The following is a 14628-nucleotide window of genomic DNA, read 5'->3' as shown; positions in this document are numbered from 1 at the left end:
AGGATGCGTGCCTGCTGCCATCATCCATCCTGCCCCGGGGTCATCGTCGAGCCTAAAGTTTTGTGCAAAATCCTGCCTGTCTTGTGAGCTGACGAGCCCTCCTTGGAGGCCATTTGCTTTAAAGCAGAATGGTTTGGTGCAAAATAATTAGCTCAAAAGTATTTATCACATCCTCCTGGAAAAATAGATCATATTCCCAAACACCTGCTTCCCTCGTAGAAATCGCGGCTTCTGATCTGTGTAACTTAACCCTGCCAAGCCTCGGCTGCTGCTTTTACTGCGATTAAGGGCGCATGTGCCTGGTGCTCAGCCTGCGAGCAGCGCTGGGGTGCAGCCGGGCTCGGGGCAGGCACGGCCGGGGCATGGCTGCTCTGGGCTGCGGGGGCTTCGCTGCCACGACACAGCCAAGCAGTGTTGTGCAAAACAAGCCCCACAATTTCCGTATCAGCATTTGAGAGGTTGTCTGTCCTCGGTAGAAATGTGCTTTCAGCTATACAAGCCTTTGCTAGGAGCCCAGCTACATTTGCTGCCAGAACACAATGGTGTAGGTACAGGTTAACGGGCAGGACCAATCCGTCACGGGCTGCTTTGGGTTGAGCTTCACCTGGAAGAGCTCCCACGGTGGCTGCAGAGCAGCGGGATGTGGGTGCTGGGGTGGGAAAGCCAAGCTGTCTCTACATCCCATCCAACTGCCCCCTGTGGGAGCTGGGGGTCCTCCGGGGTCAGCTGCACCTCCTGTTGGGGGCTCAGGAGCACTCTGGGGCTCCTCGTCTCTCCCAAAGACAGGAGCTCCTCATGGGGCACTCGACATGGTATGTGCAGCCCACTGTAAAACAAAGAAGAAAATAACTCCCTCTCCTCTGGTGATCCAGTCCTAAAGTGTGATATATGCCTGAATGGGAAGTGCAAGGGGGGAGTGCAGTTTTGGGTGGCTTATCTGGGGACGTGGGCTGTGTGGGGGCTTCTTTTCAGGTGCTCCTGTTTTTGAGGGTGCAAGGTATATCAGGTGTGGATTGTTCTTATCGAAAAAGGGAAATTTCCACTGAAGACATGCTCATGTTTTAGTAACTTGGCTTTCTGACCCCATTTCCTCGCAATTGCTGTGGCTTCCCTCCAAAAATCTTGCTGGTTGAGGGCAGCGGAGCCCTCATCCTCCCCCGTAGCAGTTACCAAGGGGTGGCCAAGGTTGGGGGCTGTTGAGCTCCGTGCTGGCAGGAGGCAGCCCTCGGTGGCAGTTTGTCTGCACGCGGACAAATCTCTTTGGCTTGCTCTCGATTTGTTTATACCTTAGTCCTCCGGCAGCTTCAGGACCAAGTAATTTATTTCTGATTGCTGGTGATTTTTTAACCTGGCAGAAAAAGGCACGGGAACAGTCAGTGAATAAACATTAAAGCCAGACAAATTTGGGCTTGGGAGAAGGTGAACATTTTTCACAGTGGGCATAGCTAACCATCAGGGCGACTTGTGTAGGGATTTAGTGGATTTTCCATCACTTAAAGTCTTTAAATCAAGACTGCATGTAATATAATATGCTTTAAGCAGAAGTTGCAGACTTGATTCAGAGTTGCCTGGGTGAGATTTTTTGGTCTGTTTTATGCAGCTGGACGGAGCAGATGGTCAGAAAAGCTATGAAAATAACTCCCCGCAAGAGATCTGTGTTTAAATAAGCAAACAAACAAAACCCTTGAAAACGATACCCACACATACAAATGGATGAAAATTACACGTCCTCAGCAATACTGGAAAAGGAAATGTTTGTGTCTGCTACAACTGACCATTTCTGCTGCTCCAGACACGGGTTAATTCACAGGGAAGCACTGCGCACTGCTCCTGCCGAGCGTGGGGGGGTGACCCCAAACCTCGCGCCCCGTGGTGGGGACGGGGCAGAGCCAGCGCAGCGGATCCGTGCCCCTGGCTTCTGGCTCCCTCTGGGGCCTGAGACCTTCGGGTCTCTGAGCAGCACCACCGGGCAGAGCCCCAGGAGGCGTGCAGGGCTGGCGAGACATCAGGTGGGCACCAGTGGCCTCTTGAGAGCCACCTGCCCAGCTCTGGTCAGCCTGTGTCGCCCTCCGAGCGCTTGGATCCATCTCCCCTAACAGCCGATGTCAGGAGGCAGCAGGCCTCCCGGAGAATGTCAGTGAACAGTTGGAGCTCTTCATTAGAGAGAACCTAATTAGACATTTATTATTTATGTGATTTTACATTAATGGCCTGGCAACAAGATTTATTTCTCAACGTATTTGTTTCACAATGTGGTTTCTTCAGCAATCAATTGATATTTGGTTAGCTTAATAACTATCTTGTTAAAATTAAATTAAATGCTACTCTGATTTAACTGCATTAAAATAAATGTTGTCATTGTTAATGAAATGCAAATAACTATTTAAATTGTGGCAGTGCTTCACTGAGTTGCCACTGCTGGATGGAAGGGGGCTGAAGAATGTGCCAGGGGGGCGCAGGAGGCGCTGAGCGCTGGGACCCCCGGCCAGCACCAGCAAGGCAAACGGGAGCTTCCCTCCCTCGCAGCAGGTCCCAGTGGATAATCACAGCCACACGTGAAAGCAAAGTTTCCTTATAGGAAAGCAAAATCCCCTTATAGGAAATAGGAAATCTGTTCTTTGACTTTCACTCTTTCATGTGTCCGCTGGGCTAGAAAACTTGAAGCTGGCGAGGGACTTGTGAGAGCAGAAGGGGTCTGTCATGTCTGGATTGGGGTTTTATGAACGCTGAATTAAAGCGAGTGCTCTGTAAGTTTTCTCTCCAGTGTGGGATGAAGCCTGACAGAAAGGTTGTCCCCAGGTTTATTTGTTTCTGAGCATTGTGAGGTCCCACAGGCAGAAGCCTGAGCACCCTACCTCAGCAGATGTGGACTGAGACAGGCATTTATTTGCCACTGCCCACTACCTCACCATCACACCCCACTCCTCTGGCAGGCAGTGAGCATCTACCTGGAAAAAGTCTTCAGTCTGGGCTGGAAATACCAAGCCACCAGCAGGCCAGCAGCTCGTTTGCCATGAACATTCCCTGCTCCTCAGGTCTGGGGAGGAATTGCTGGCGCAGCTGGTGTGTACCAAATGCCAGCGAACTCGGCTTCTTCAGCACGTTGGGCTGTGGTAAGGGGAGGGCGTGGATCACTCCAAAGCGTGGATGAAAAGAGCGATATGCATACAGCAGTCAAAATGTGTTACCAAAACTTTTAATTTATATGAGTGCTAAATGAAACAGGAGAAACAGCAGCTGGAGTCTTCAGGAAAAAGTCTTGACACGTTGCCAAAGCTCTGCGCTGAAGCTATGTAATCTAAAATGTGTGGTGTGTCGGGCTGATCCAGCTCGCCTTCTAGTACTGGTAGCTTGTGTGGCTGTCGTGGGTGCTGGACAGGTCTGGCCTGGGGAGAGGAAGGGGGATACAAGCCTGATATTCCTGTGTCCCAGTGTTCGGAGGGGTCTGTGCAGTTCCCAAAGCAAAGGAGAAGATGAAGACGTGGTCCTGCACAGGGACTGTTTTTCAGTCTGTGTGTGTGCATGTGTGCAGATACCTCCTTGGTTTGTTTCCTAAGTGGCCAAGTTTGTACGCACAAGTCCTTGTTATGGAGCTCCAAGTACTGCAAGCACAAAGTTGCAGCAATGCTGACAAAGAAATCGTGGAAATAACTGGCTGCAACGAGGATCGGTGAGAGGGTGAATTCCCACTCCTCCTCTCCAAAAGCATGTGCACATCAGGCGTTCTGTGTTCACACAGACTGTTAATCACCCATGCTGAGCAAAGAACAGCCCCCTAACAGAAAGCACGCTGCAATTTGTAACATTTATGTTTTGCCCACATGTATTATCAGTCTTGACAAAAGTGGAAGGAGCACCCTTGTGATGCAGAGAAGTTATGCCAGATGAAATGCAGAACTGCATCCGTATTCCCTCCACAATTCAGACACAGCCATTTCATCACACGTGTGATTTTTTCTTTGCATTTCAGGATATAATGATGCAGTAGCTCAAAGCCTGGGTGATATAATAGACAGGCTGAAGAAACAGGAAAGAAAAAGGAATGAAGTTCAGCTCAGTATGAAAGGTCTAAAGATTTAAACTTGGCGGGGTTTTAATAAAGTTAGATGAACAACACATGATGCCTTGTGCTATATTCATCTTCCAGCGCTTGATGCTTCACATGATTTTCCAGAAGCTTTCATTTATTGAATTTCCTGCTTAGATTTTTAGCGAAAAGCAAGGAAGATAATGAAACGTCCCCATTTTAATTATAACTTAATTGCATACAATTAGCTAAATACATCACTTGCTACAACTACAGTTAATGCGTTGTTAAATATTATTTTTACAATAGTGTGCCAAATGAGATATTAATAATATTTGGTATCATTAGCACTAGATTACAAAAATATTTGCCTACTGCATATTAGGGCGTGATATGATGCGTTTCCGCATTGGGTGACTGTATAGGTGACTAAGAATTATGAAATAGCTCTCAACCCATATCCTGGATTTTAAAGCTTCCAGATTTGTTTGTTTATTTTAAAAAAGAGGTAAAGTCAAGTTCTTGATACTGTTTTTATGGCATGGCTTTCTAGAATAAGCGCATTCACGCTTACTCCTGAGCAGACATGCTTTCATAGTTACACTTAGCCTGCCCCAATTCCCTGAAGTTCGATTTCTTGGTTCCTCTCTATTCCTATCTGCCAAGAATGATGAGGGGAAAATTGATTCTGCCTTGAGGATGAGGGCTGCACTAAATGACCTCCATGGGGCCTTCCCATCCCTATTTTTCCTCAAGTCTGTGTAGTCTGGAGCTGTCACGCATCCAGCCAGCTCACAGAGGAGTCCGGGCAAGCCGATGTCTGCGCTTTGTGCACCTTCTGTGCTGAGAAAATCAGAGTGGCGCCGCTCCAGCTGTTACTCGGTGGCTTTCTGTTGTGCTGGCGTGATGGAGAGATATGATGCTCCCTCCAGGGTTGGGCATTCCCTCGGTGCTGTGGCTGCCCTGGGCAATGTGGTGCCAGGTCGGTCCCGCAGCCTGCAGGCCTCTTGTCTGGCCCCGGAACCCTGGCTCCTCCTGGCTCCGGGGCTGCTGTAGTGCAGGACGGTGCCAAGCACCCTTTGCCAAGGGGCCAGGGCTTTGTCGGCACACCGTGTGCGCCAGCTACGCGCTGCGGAGCGCCTCAAAGGTCGCTGGAGCACGAGAGAGACTCGAGGCACCACATTTCAGCCAGATTTTGAACTTTGCCTCTCCTGACCCCGGGGATGGCTCACTCCAGGGTTTTGGTCTGGCCCAAAAGTGATGACAGGAAGCGTTTGCAAACTTGAAATGACATTTGGCTTTCCAGGGCCACCCAGTATCTGGGCTTGCCTTTCCAGGGATACAAGTACTTCCAGGTGTTTGGGGCAGAGCCATGTGTGAAAACATCCTTTTGGAGACCAATAGCTCTCTGCCACTTGCGCTGGCCGTAACGTGGAACCAACAACAAAAGGGAAACCCTGGAGATGGACAGACAGAAATACAGGTTCTAGGGACTAATTGGAAGCGTGGAAGATGGGTGATTAGTTCAGAAGAATAGAAGGGAGATGTTGCTTTAGTCGTGGCGAAGTTCTGGACGGGCTGACCGGGGGGCTGAAGTTGCTGGGTGCGCTGTGCAGGGCGGCAGCTGCCGTGCAGCAGTTGGATGCAGTGTTTACGCAACACTCTGACATTTGTGATTTGCTTTGAAAATAAATACGAGTAGCTGCAACGTGAGAAATGCACAAGCTCTGCTCCAGATCTGCCTTTGCTCTTCACAAGGATCTCCTCTGGCAACAGGGGAGTTTTATCCTTGTTTCTTCTGCGGTTCTTGGGCTGGGCATCTGTGCCGGTGGAAACCCCGGGTGTGCATTGAGGCTGGGGAGGCTGCTTTATGATGAGCTCACACTGAAAGCACAATTGCTTTGGCTTTTATGGTGTCCTTCTGTTCTTTTGTTCAAAAGTAAAACTTGAGGATGCTTGGTAGAGGGTTTCTGTATTTCCTCCCTTCTTTCTCTCTCTCAGCATCTCAAGACAGAAGTGTTTAACAACAGATCTTATTAGAGGGGAAAGTAAGGAAGAGTAGAGTGAGCAGAGAGAGGTGAAGTGAACATGAACTTGTTTCCGCAGCCTTTGACAGCTCATCTGGTGGGAATAATGAGTAATTTATGTAGCATTCCCCATTCAGATTATTGAGTGGCTAGACTGAAGCTGGGACACACTCCAGGTCCAAATCAGATACGACAAAGGGGATATTTGTAGTCTTTTGTGTATTCCTGTATTGTATTCATTTTTATTAATTTCCTGATACTGGAAGCATTTGGGGTGGGGACAAGATGGTCTCACTTCCCGCTCTGTCCTCGTAGTGGTCACTGGGGGTGCTGGGGCCAGCACAGCTGTGGTGGGACTGCCCTGCTGCATTCACATGAGGTCCCTGCATATCCCCACTGTGCCATCCGTCACCTGCCTGAGCCCACCACTGCCCTGGGAGGAGAAGCTGCAGAAAGCAAGCGTTTCAGTGTAGTGTACCAGTGGGGAAGGGTGATTTTAAAGTACCGCCAAATCGTTCGCTGGTGTACAAGCGAGTCGCTCTGCCTCTCTGGGTCTGTCTCTGACACTCAGCTCCTCCTGCTTTTCCCCAAAACCCAGCTACTGAGAGATGTCCTGCTGCTCAGCCACAAGCCCTGCAGCAAAGCGCAGTCCCTTTCCCTCCAGCTGTGAGGCTGCTCTGCTGGCAGACAGCCTGAGCGTGCAACCCGGGGGTCACACGTGCGGTCCTGATCTTACCCCTGCAGCCAGCGCTGTTGTAGGCACCTTACCCTGTCCTAGGAGAGGATGAAGCTCAGAGAAGCACTTGGGCAGTGGTTTGGCTTCTCCAGCTCACCAGGGCACACAGGAGACAAATTCTTTCTCCAGACAGCTCAAAGCGAGGCTGTAAAACCTTGGTAGGTAGATTCAGGGCAGAAAAGCAGCGTGCTCCCTGAAAAGCCCCAGCGAGGTGCTGAGGAGGTGGCTGAGGTGCATGGAGATGCGGCCCCGGCAGCTCAGCTGCTCTGCGAGCAGTCGCACTGGGGCCAGGGAACTGTGCGCAGTGCTTGCACCTAGAGCGGGCGTTTGGGGGGTCCTGCGCTGTGACCTTTCTCATTGCTCCGCTAACGGTGGGCGTCCTTTTGTGCGCTTACGGAGAAGAGATGCGCAGCAGACTGGGAAATACCTCCCATTCTGTAAAAACAAACAAGCGGAAAGAACCAACAAAATCCAAATAAACCCCTGAGAGGCCTTTTCCTACGGCATTGACTCTGGTGTAAGGGTTTGGGAGAGCTCTAGTTAGAGAGGAAAATAGGAATTTCAGCTTGCAATATATTATGCCTGTTTTGCTGCTAATGAAATCATATGCTACCCATTACACTTAGGGGCATATTACTTTGCAGATTGCAAACAACCTTTTTGGGTAACTATTAAACAAATTTAAATGTGTCCTAATTACATTTATTCACAGCAGCTAAGATTCTTGAAAGTAATGTTACTTTTCCACTGTAGATCTTTATAGCCAATTTAGCATTTCCATTAGTTTCCAAACGCGTATGTCGTTGAAAAAAATATACCAACAATTCCTCTGAGCCAGGTTCACTCCCACTGCAATCCTTTTACACCCTTGCATCTGCCTTTTGCAGACGTTTCTTCGGTTTTATACCAGTGCAGCTAGAAATAGAATTAGGTCTCCTACCTCCAGCCAACGTTATTCAGAGTAAATCCTCTTTGACAAAGCAGCAGCCAGCTAGCTGCCAGCTCTTGGCAGGCTGTTGCGGAACCCTGGAATTGATATCAGTTTTAGAAGTTGAAAATGCACACGAGGTTTAACGGAGAGGTATTATGCATTTCTTTAAAATGAGTGAGCACACTTAAAACCTAAGGCAGCTGTCAGGATGGGCCCTCCACAGTACCCTGAGCATTTGGTAGCTGCTAAGGAAGGAAACCGAAAATGGATCACCTATTTTTTCCACACTGATGCTAATTTACTACATGAGTGTCTCAGTATCTCAGTTTATCCGTAAAATGGGCAAATTGCTTACCTGGGCACTCCACCACAGAGCAGGGAGGCTTATTAATGTCCAGCAATAGTAGCTGTAATTGTAACAACCTCCATCAGAAGGGCTCAGAGTGTTCAAAGGAGGACCCATTACTCCGGGTTTGTGAGTGGGGTAAATGAAACCGAGAACTGAAGTGACCTGTTGGAGCTGGCTCATGGCAGCAGCCGGGCTCCCTGGGGCGCGAGGCACACACTCGAGGCAGCCACTAGAGACACGCTGGTGGGACAGGTGCCTTCACATGCATCTCCAAATGCACCAGGTCCATGTGAGCCTACAGCCCTAGGGAACCACCTCGCTCCCTGCGAAGCTTAGCGGGGCATTGCAGGCGGGATTGACTGCGGTCTTCTTGCAGTTTCGGGACTGGTTCTCTCTGTTGTCGTAAGCAGAGAAATATCCATAGCTCTCCCTTGCAGTATTTAGTATTAGCAATTTTGTAATACAATTGCTTATATATTCTTCCTGACCCTGTTCTTGTATCAACATGAATTTGAATTTTTTCTCCTTTTAAGCAAAAGGCTAATATTTCTTTCCGTCCCCCACTAACTAAACCTAGAATACCTGCAATTAACTTAAACACCACTAACAAAGCCTCTATGCTTTGCTATGAGCTGGAGTCAAGACGATGTAAAGTGACTCATGGTTTATATACACGTGTATGAAAGCCAAACTAGCCTTTGGATAGCTATGGATTCTTTCCATCCCATAAAAGACTGGTAGTTCATACTGTTTCTCATATTTTAGTTGCTGGGATTTCATGCTGATTGTGGTATTTACTTAAAATAACAAGCTATGTGAGTCTGTCCAATTCCCAAGAACCCCATTGCCACTTTTCGTTACAAGCTACGATTAAGTGACAGAATTACATTGTTCATGTCCGCAGGTATCCTGAACATTAGACCTGTATCTTGTGTGTAGTTTTCCTTCATTGTTACCTGGCGGTTGTCTGCTTGTATTCCCTCACCTCAGATCTCTACCAACCAGAAACTATACACTTGTAGAAGAGCCGTGCTGTTCTGTTACAGTGACTCAATGGCTTTGCTCGCAGTCCTCTTTTTGTGCATTAGCAAAAATCCATTTTTCTACCTGCAGCATGAGTGCTGTTGCTGATTAAAACTTTGTAGTAGATTTTGAATTGAATCCATAGTACCAGGGTGAAGGTTAAGTGTGCTGACAGCTTGCGGCTCCCTTGCGCATTTCTTTGAAGCTGGAGGCAAGAGGGGGCATGGTGGTTGGGTCTTGGTGTCCACTTAGAGAAGGATTGGATGATGGACTAGAGTTCAGTCTCCATTTCATCTACAGAAGACAGTGTCTTACTTGCTAATACAAGCTGCTGTTGGCTTCAACCACATTCAGGTACTCAGATGAATTCTTGGCCAACTTGTGATGTAGATCTACTGTTTAGATTCATCTGTACCATCCCTAGCATGTAACTTAATTTTCTCGTTGGCCTTCACTTTTATTTAAAAAGCTCATATATTTAAAAGGGGGATTCAGCTGCGGCTTATGGCTCCAGTTGCAAATCCTACAAGGAGCGTGTCTCAATAGCAAGAAGCCAGCAACAGCCACGTTGGCTGCAGCTCCTTGGAAAGGTAGGACAGCCCACACAACCACCCCACAGTTGCGCACGCTCAGTAAGCTGCAACACTGGACTCGCAGTCCCAGAGATTCTGTAGGTTAATTCAGATTAGAAGTGCTTTGGGGTTTAAGAAGTGCTTTGGGGTTACAAGATGCATGTATCCTAGCATGGGGTGTTTACCATTCTCCTTAATGCTGCCTTCGGGAACTGTGCACTGCCCTGTACGTGCCGTGCACGGTACAGTTTGCAGGGGTGGGAAGGGCTCTTGGTGGTCTGCAATGCTTTTTTGGTGTGTCGTAGCAAGGCAAGTGGTGCTCGCCACACTTGTAGCACAGTAGTCAAAAGACAGGTTCAAGCTGTGTCTGTCAACCAAATATACTTCCATGGGAAACCGACCAGCAGGTAATCTAAACAGGATGCTTGCGGAAGATTGTAATCTCTATCAGTGTAAGAACAAGGCAGCTTGAGCTGAAGTTAAATTTGAAAGAAGCCTTAATTCAGAGCCCCGTTTTAACATGTTCTTCATTTCTTTCTTTCCAAGTTGACCAAGCTGAAACCAATCTGCCTCAAATTTCATAGTCAAGATTGTGTGCCAAGATTATGTATAAAGTGGGTCAGCTATTCAAAGCTGGTAATTTATTTGAATACTGGATTTGTACTGATTTGTTGTTATCTAAACTGACTAATGTTTCATAAAAACAGATTTCTGCATGTGGATTGCTCTGAAAGTGGCAAATCCTGCATTTGTGCTGCCACATTGCTCTGAGGCGCTCCTCGAGTGCCGCTGGGCATCCCAGCCAGGTGGGCTTGCCTCCCCCCTGGGGCACTGCTTGCTGAAGCAGGGAAGTGCTCGAGAAGAGAGGGGGAGTCATTTCTGGCATGAAAGAGGAGCTGTGCCAGCTGGGTTGAAACATTTTTAAGACATCTTAATGTTCTTTGGGAAAAAAAAAAAACATAACGACAACCTTTTTAATACATATTTGCAATCTTCAAGCTCCCTGAAGCTTTCTTGGGGCAGCAAACAGTTGTTCATCAGCACCGTATGCATATTGCACTGGTAAATGCCATAGTGATGGGCATAACAGGTGCATTGAGTTCCTGTCTGTGCCTCGCCCAGGTGTGGGTCATCTTAGCTGGAGTTTTTCTGCACCCAGCTGGGAGTTGTGCAGTAGTCCCCAGGCAGGGGACTGCAGGGAAGTTCCCCTCCTGCAGCTGCCACCACCACTGCCACTGCCCTCGCCCTCACCCTCACCTTTCTGCCCCGTAGCAAAGTCCTTGTGCTCTGGGGTGGAGGCATCTCCCTGCAGAGGGGACGTGTGCCCCGCAGCTCCCGTTTCAGAGGCACCTCCTGACCGACCGGGATGTTCCTCAGCACAGACCGGCACACAGGCTGTGGCAGAGCATGAAGACGCAGGTGGGTGCGCGCTAAAAGCAAAGGGCCATTTGGCATGTAGTCATTAGCTGTTGCTGAGTGCATTAGTCCTCTTATGTCTTTCAGAAAGTCATCGTTTTATAACAGAAAATTGCCGTTTTGTTCCAAGCAGACTTAATTTCTATAATAAGAATAAAACCCCTTAATTAGGGTTAGGAAGAAGCAGACTCATGTACTCGGCAGGAAGGGTGGGAGCTGCCAGGCTCACAAGAGGATGGGGAAGGGGTGCTGGGGCTGGCTGTGGCTGCGGCATGGTGCAGGGTATGGTCCTGTACTGGGGTAGCTGCGAGGGCACCCCACAGCCCAAGGAGTTTGTCCTGGGCACCTGGTGCTGCAGAGGCGGTTTGCATGGAGGAGAGGAGCATTTGCCCTGTTTTGGCAGCAGTGCTTTTATCTTAATGCATTAAGATCCCAGCACATCACCAATGTGCTCTACCTCAGCCTTTGGCTGCCGTTGTGGAAAACTCTGCTATTTGCCCGTGGCTGCTATTGTACAGCTTTGGCTCTATCCAAAAAAGAAACGTTGGTCATTTGTGTTCTGTTCGTGTGGTCGTGAAACTGGCACAGCTGATGCTGTCTGCATTGCATGTGACCAGTAGTAACACGTCGTTTACTGGGCTCCTCCTCATTCAGCATCCCTGGCTTTTTTAATTAAATGGCACTTGCGCCTGTTTGGTGAAGTCCTCTCGTCAGTTTGTAGCTCAGACTGAGGCTAGGTGCTGCAGTGTCTCTGGTGTGGGCAGAGCCTGCTGGAGTGCAACAAACGCAAAACCCCGACGGGGATGCGAAGCCCCAGGGTAGAGTGAGCTGGTCGTGAGCCGTGGGACACGGAGTTGCTGCATCAATTCATTATCAGCCATCACCACCTAGTGGCAAAACGACTCGGTCTGGATTCATCTGCAAACTGATGTCTGTTTCAAGTTTTTTTCTCCCCCCAAAAGAGAATTTTCAGACTGGGCTCACATTTGATGGGCTGATTCTGAACTCAGAGCATTTTTTAGGACAACGGGAAATGTCCTTTGTTGCAGCTGAATCCCACGGGCTGCCTCTCAGGCACCTCGATGGCACACATGGATAAAGTAGAACTTTTGTTAACTTTTGCTCAGGTGAACAGGCCTTTTCCACCATCCAGATTTACATGTAATGTAACCCCAGTCCTGAAATCCAGGAAGACAGGGATCCACAATGTAGGTTTTCATCTACTTAGAGCAAAAGGAAGAGAAGCCCCTGTCCCTAAAATAAAAAATAAGCTGGTTCTTGTGAGTCCTTTAATGGTGTAGGTTGGAAAATGGGGTAGGAATGTTGTGTGGGATGGGGGTGCAGTGGGCACCCCTGTTTCCTTGTTGACAAATTGTAACCAAAACTACAAAGTTGCTGAAGCCCAGTGAAAGAATAGAGGGGGACAGAGGCTGTACTGGTGCCCCGATCCCTTCTTTAGCACATGCTGTGTTCATCTGTTTTGAGTGCACCAGTTGCATCTTCCTTTCCATTTTCCCCACCTACAGTTCTGGAAACTTGAACTTGTGCCTGTCCTTCAGCAAGTGTCCTGCCAGCCTCTCTGGGACCCGGGCTCTGCCTTTTGCTTGCTGCCCTCAGTTGCCCTCCACAGAGAGGAGGCTTCAGGTGAAGCCCCGGTGATGGCTGCTAACAAATTTGTCTTCCAGCGGAGCAGGGCTCAGCAATAAAACCTGTTCTTGATGGTTCAGTGTGGTCACCATGGCAATTAAATGAACTGATAGAGGAGTTGCAGCTCCTTCATTATAGCTCTAATTACGATTTTAGTTTCTTTATTTGCAAATGCTTGAAGCCTGTAGGAGTACGTCCGTGGGGCTCTACTGGCAGACCGGGCTCCCCCTGCCCTTCCTCAGGGCCTCAGCTCCCAGTGGGGCTGAAACACTTCCTCTGCCTCGGGGGACGGGCGAAGGGCAGGGGGAGCCCACACGTGCACCCAAAAGGCTGTAAGTCGTGTTTTCAGGGCTGCTGCATGCAGTGGAGTTTTTCAGTGTGCCTGTGAGCAACCCATTGCCCCAAATCTTTTGCAGGGCTGGTGGGAGCCTGAGCAGCCATGGGAAGCCAGAAGCCGTGGTGGCAGCCAGAGGCGTGCTGAGGAGCTGGAGCTGTTTGGCTCTTTGCATAGAAATGAGTTCAGTTCCTTTAAAATCCGGGTTATTTAGGGTGCTGACACCAGGCTGTAGCTGCTGATGGGCCCTTCTGCCCCAGGCTCCTCCCTGCAAAGTGGCCCTGGCCAGGGGTGGCCCTGCCGTAGGGTGGCTTGGCTGCCATGGGATAGCCTGGCTGCGGGCAGAACCAGTGCTGTCACCTGCTCCTGTCCAACAGGTGCCTGCACAACCCTTCACAGAGGGCGATAATTAAACCACCTCGTTTTTAGGAGGTCACCTCCGGACAGCTGGTGGGCCAAGCAGTCTGGCACAGAAACAATTAATGTTGTGCTGCTGTGCTTGTTTCTTTGCTTGTCTCTTATTTCTTGAATGAATACCAGGGATGCAATCAGAGGGGTTTCTTGCAAAACTTCATCCTAAAATCTATTACTTTGAAATCAGTAATTAGGCCTCAAAACATAGGTCTAAGGCATGATTTAAGGAGTGAATGTGCCAGGTTACATACGTTCTGGTAGGTTGCAGGGCACAAGATGTAGGAAACAGCCAGCAGTAACAAGCCCCCATGCCTGCATTGCTGCTGTCCATGTGGCTCTGATCTCCTTGCCTTGCCCCAGAACACAGCAACTTCCCAGGCTTCTGGGGATCCCTCTGTGTCTTCCTTCCTCTCTCACCTCAGAAGAGCCTCTTCCTCTTTTGTAACAGGTTGTAAGGAACCTGCAATCTCCTGTGTCTGTTCTTTCACCCTTTATGAAACTTTCAAGCCAACGTTTACCTGTTCACAGTGTGCGTGGCTAGAACAGATGAGGGGAAAAGGGCTTCTCCAACCAGTGACTGCACTTAACCTGTGCAGCTTGAGCCTCCTTGGAGGGACACGCAGAGGACAATTCAAGAGACCATACTGCAAAAAGTGGCTGGCTAGAGGGTGGCAGCATTAGCAACAAAACGGGAAAGGACATTTTGTTCGTGTCACAACAGGATCTATTTTTAAGAGCTTGTTGCATGTTTCATGTCATAAAATCACTTCTGGGATTGTTTTCTGAAAAATAAATAAATAAATGCCTATGCCTACTGCAGAGAGCACTAAAATAGTCCACTCCAACCACTTCAGACAGGATGTATGGAAATAATCAGCATTAGCCTGATGTAAGAACAAATACAGGCAACTATTTGGTGACGCAGAATAAAGAGAGAGAATAGCAGGACATCACTCAAGGAGACTGAAAGAGCTGGTGGCTTTGGAAGAAATTATTAGGGATGATAAAAGTGGTAATTTGTTTGACCTAGTACCTGGTCTAATTGGTGGCCATCCCGTTGAATACAAATACCCAGTTGAATATTTCCAGTAACTCTCCTGGAAACAAAACAAATGTGTTTAATCTCCTCTGGCAGGAGAAGGTTGTTTTTAC

General features: G+C 48.6%; 1 protein-coding gene and 1 long non-coding RNA gene across 6 annotated transcripts in view; one reads left to right on the top strand and one right to left on the bottom strand.

The window, feature by feature from the left end:
• The window catches only part of RTKN2 (rhotekin 2), a 135793-nt gene that overhangs the window by 51426 nt on the left and 69739 nt on the right, over positions 1-14628 (top strand). The window contains exon 1 of one of the 5 annotated variants that reach the window (XM_083843943.1): positions 10920-11084. The exons of the other annotated variants lie outside the window; for them this stretch is intronic. Within the exon in view, the coding sequence (XP_083700069.1) occupies positions 11073-11084 (12 nt within the window). The 5' untranslated portion in view covers positions 10920-11072. Of the gene's footprint in view, positions 1-10919; positions 11085-14628 lie in introns of those variants that run through there. 5 annotated transcript variants of the gene reach the window in all.
• LOC310902435 lies at positions 3188-7830 on the bottom strand. The gene is made up of 2 exons (XR_014586723.1): positions 7731-7830; positions 3188-6500 (listed from the first exon to the last, which is right to left on the bottom strand). It is a non-coding gene; the product is annotated as an uncharacterized lncRNA (long non-coding RNA).

The sequence above is a fragment of the Anser anser genome (genome assembly GCF_964211835.1).
Source record: "Anser anser genome assembly, chromosome: 7".
Lineage (NCBI taxonomy): Eukaryota > Metazoa > Chordata > Aves > Anseriformes > Anatidae > Anser > Anser anser.
The sequence above is the reverse complement of the archived record's forward strand: the minus strand, read 5'-3'. Positions and strand labels throughout refer to the sequence as shown.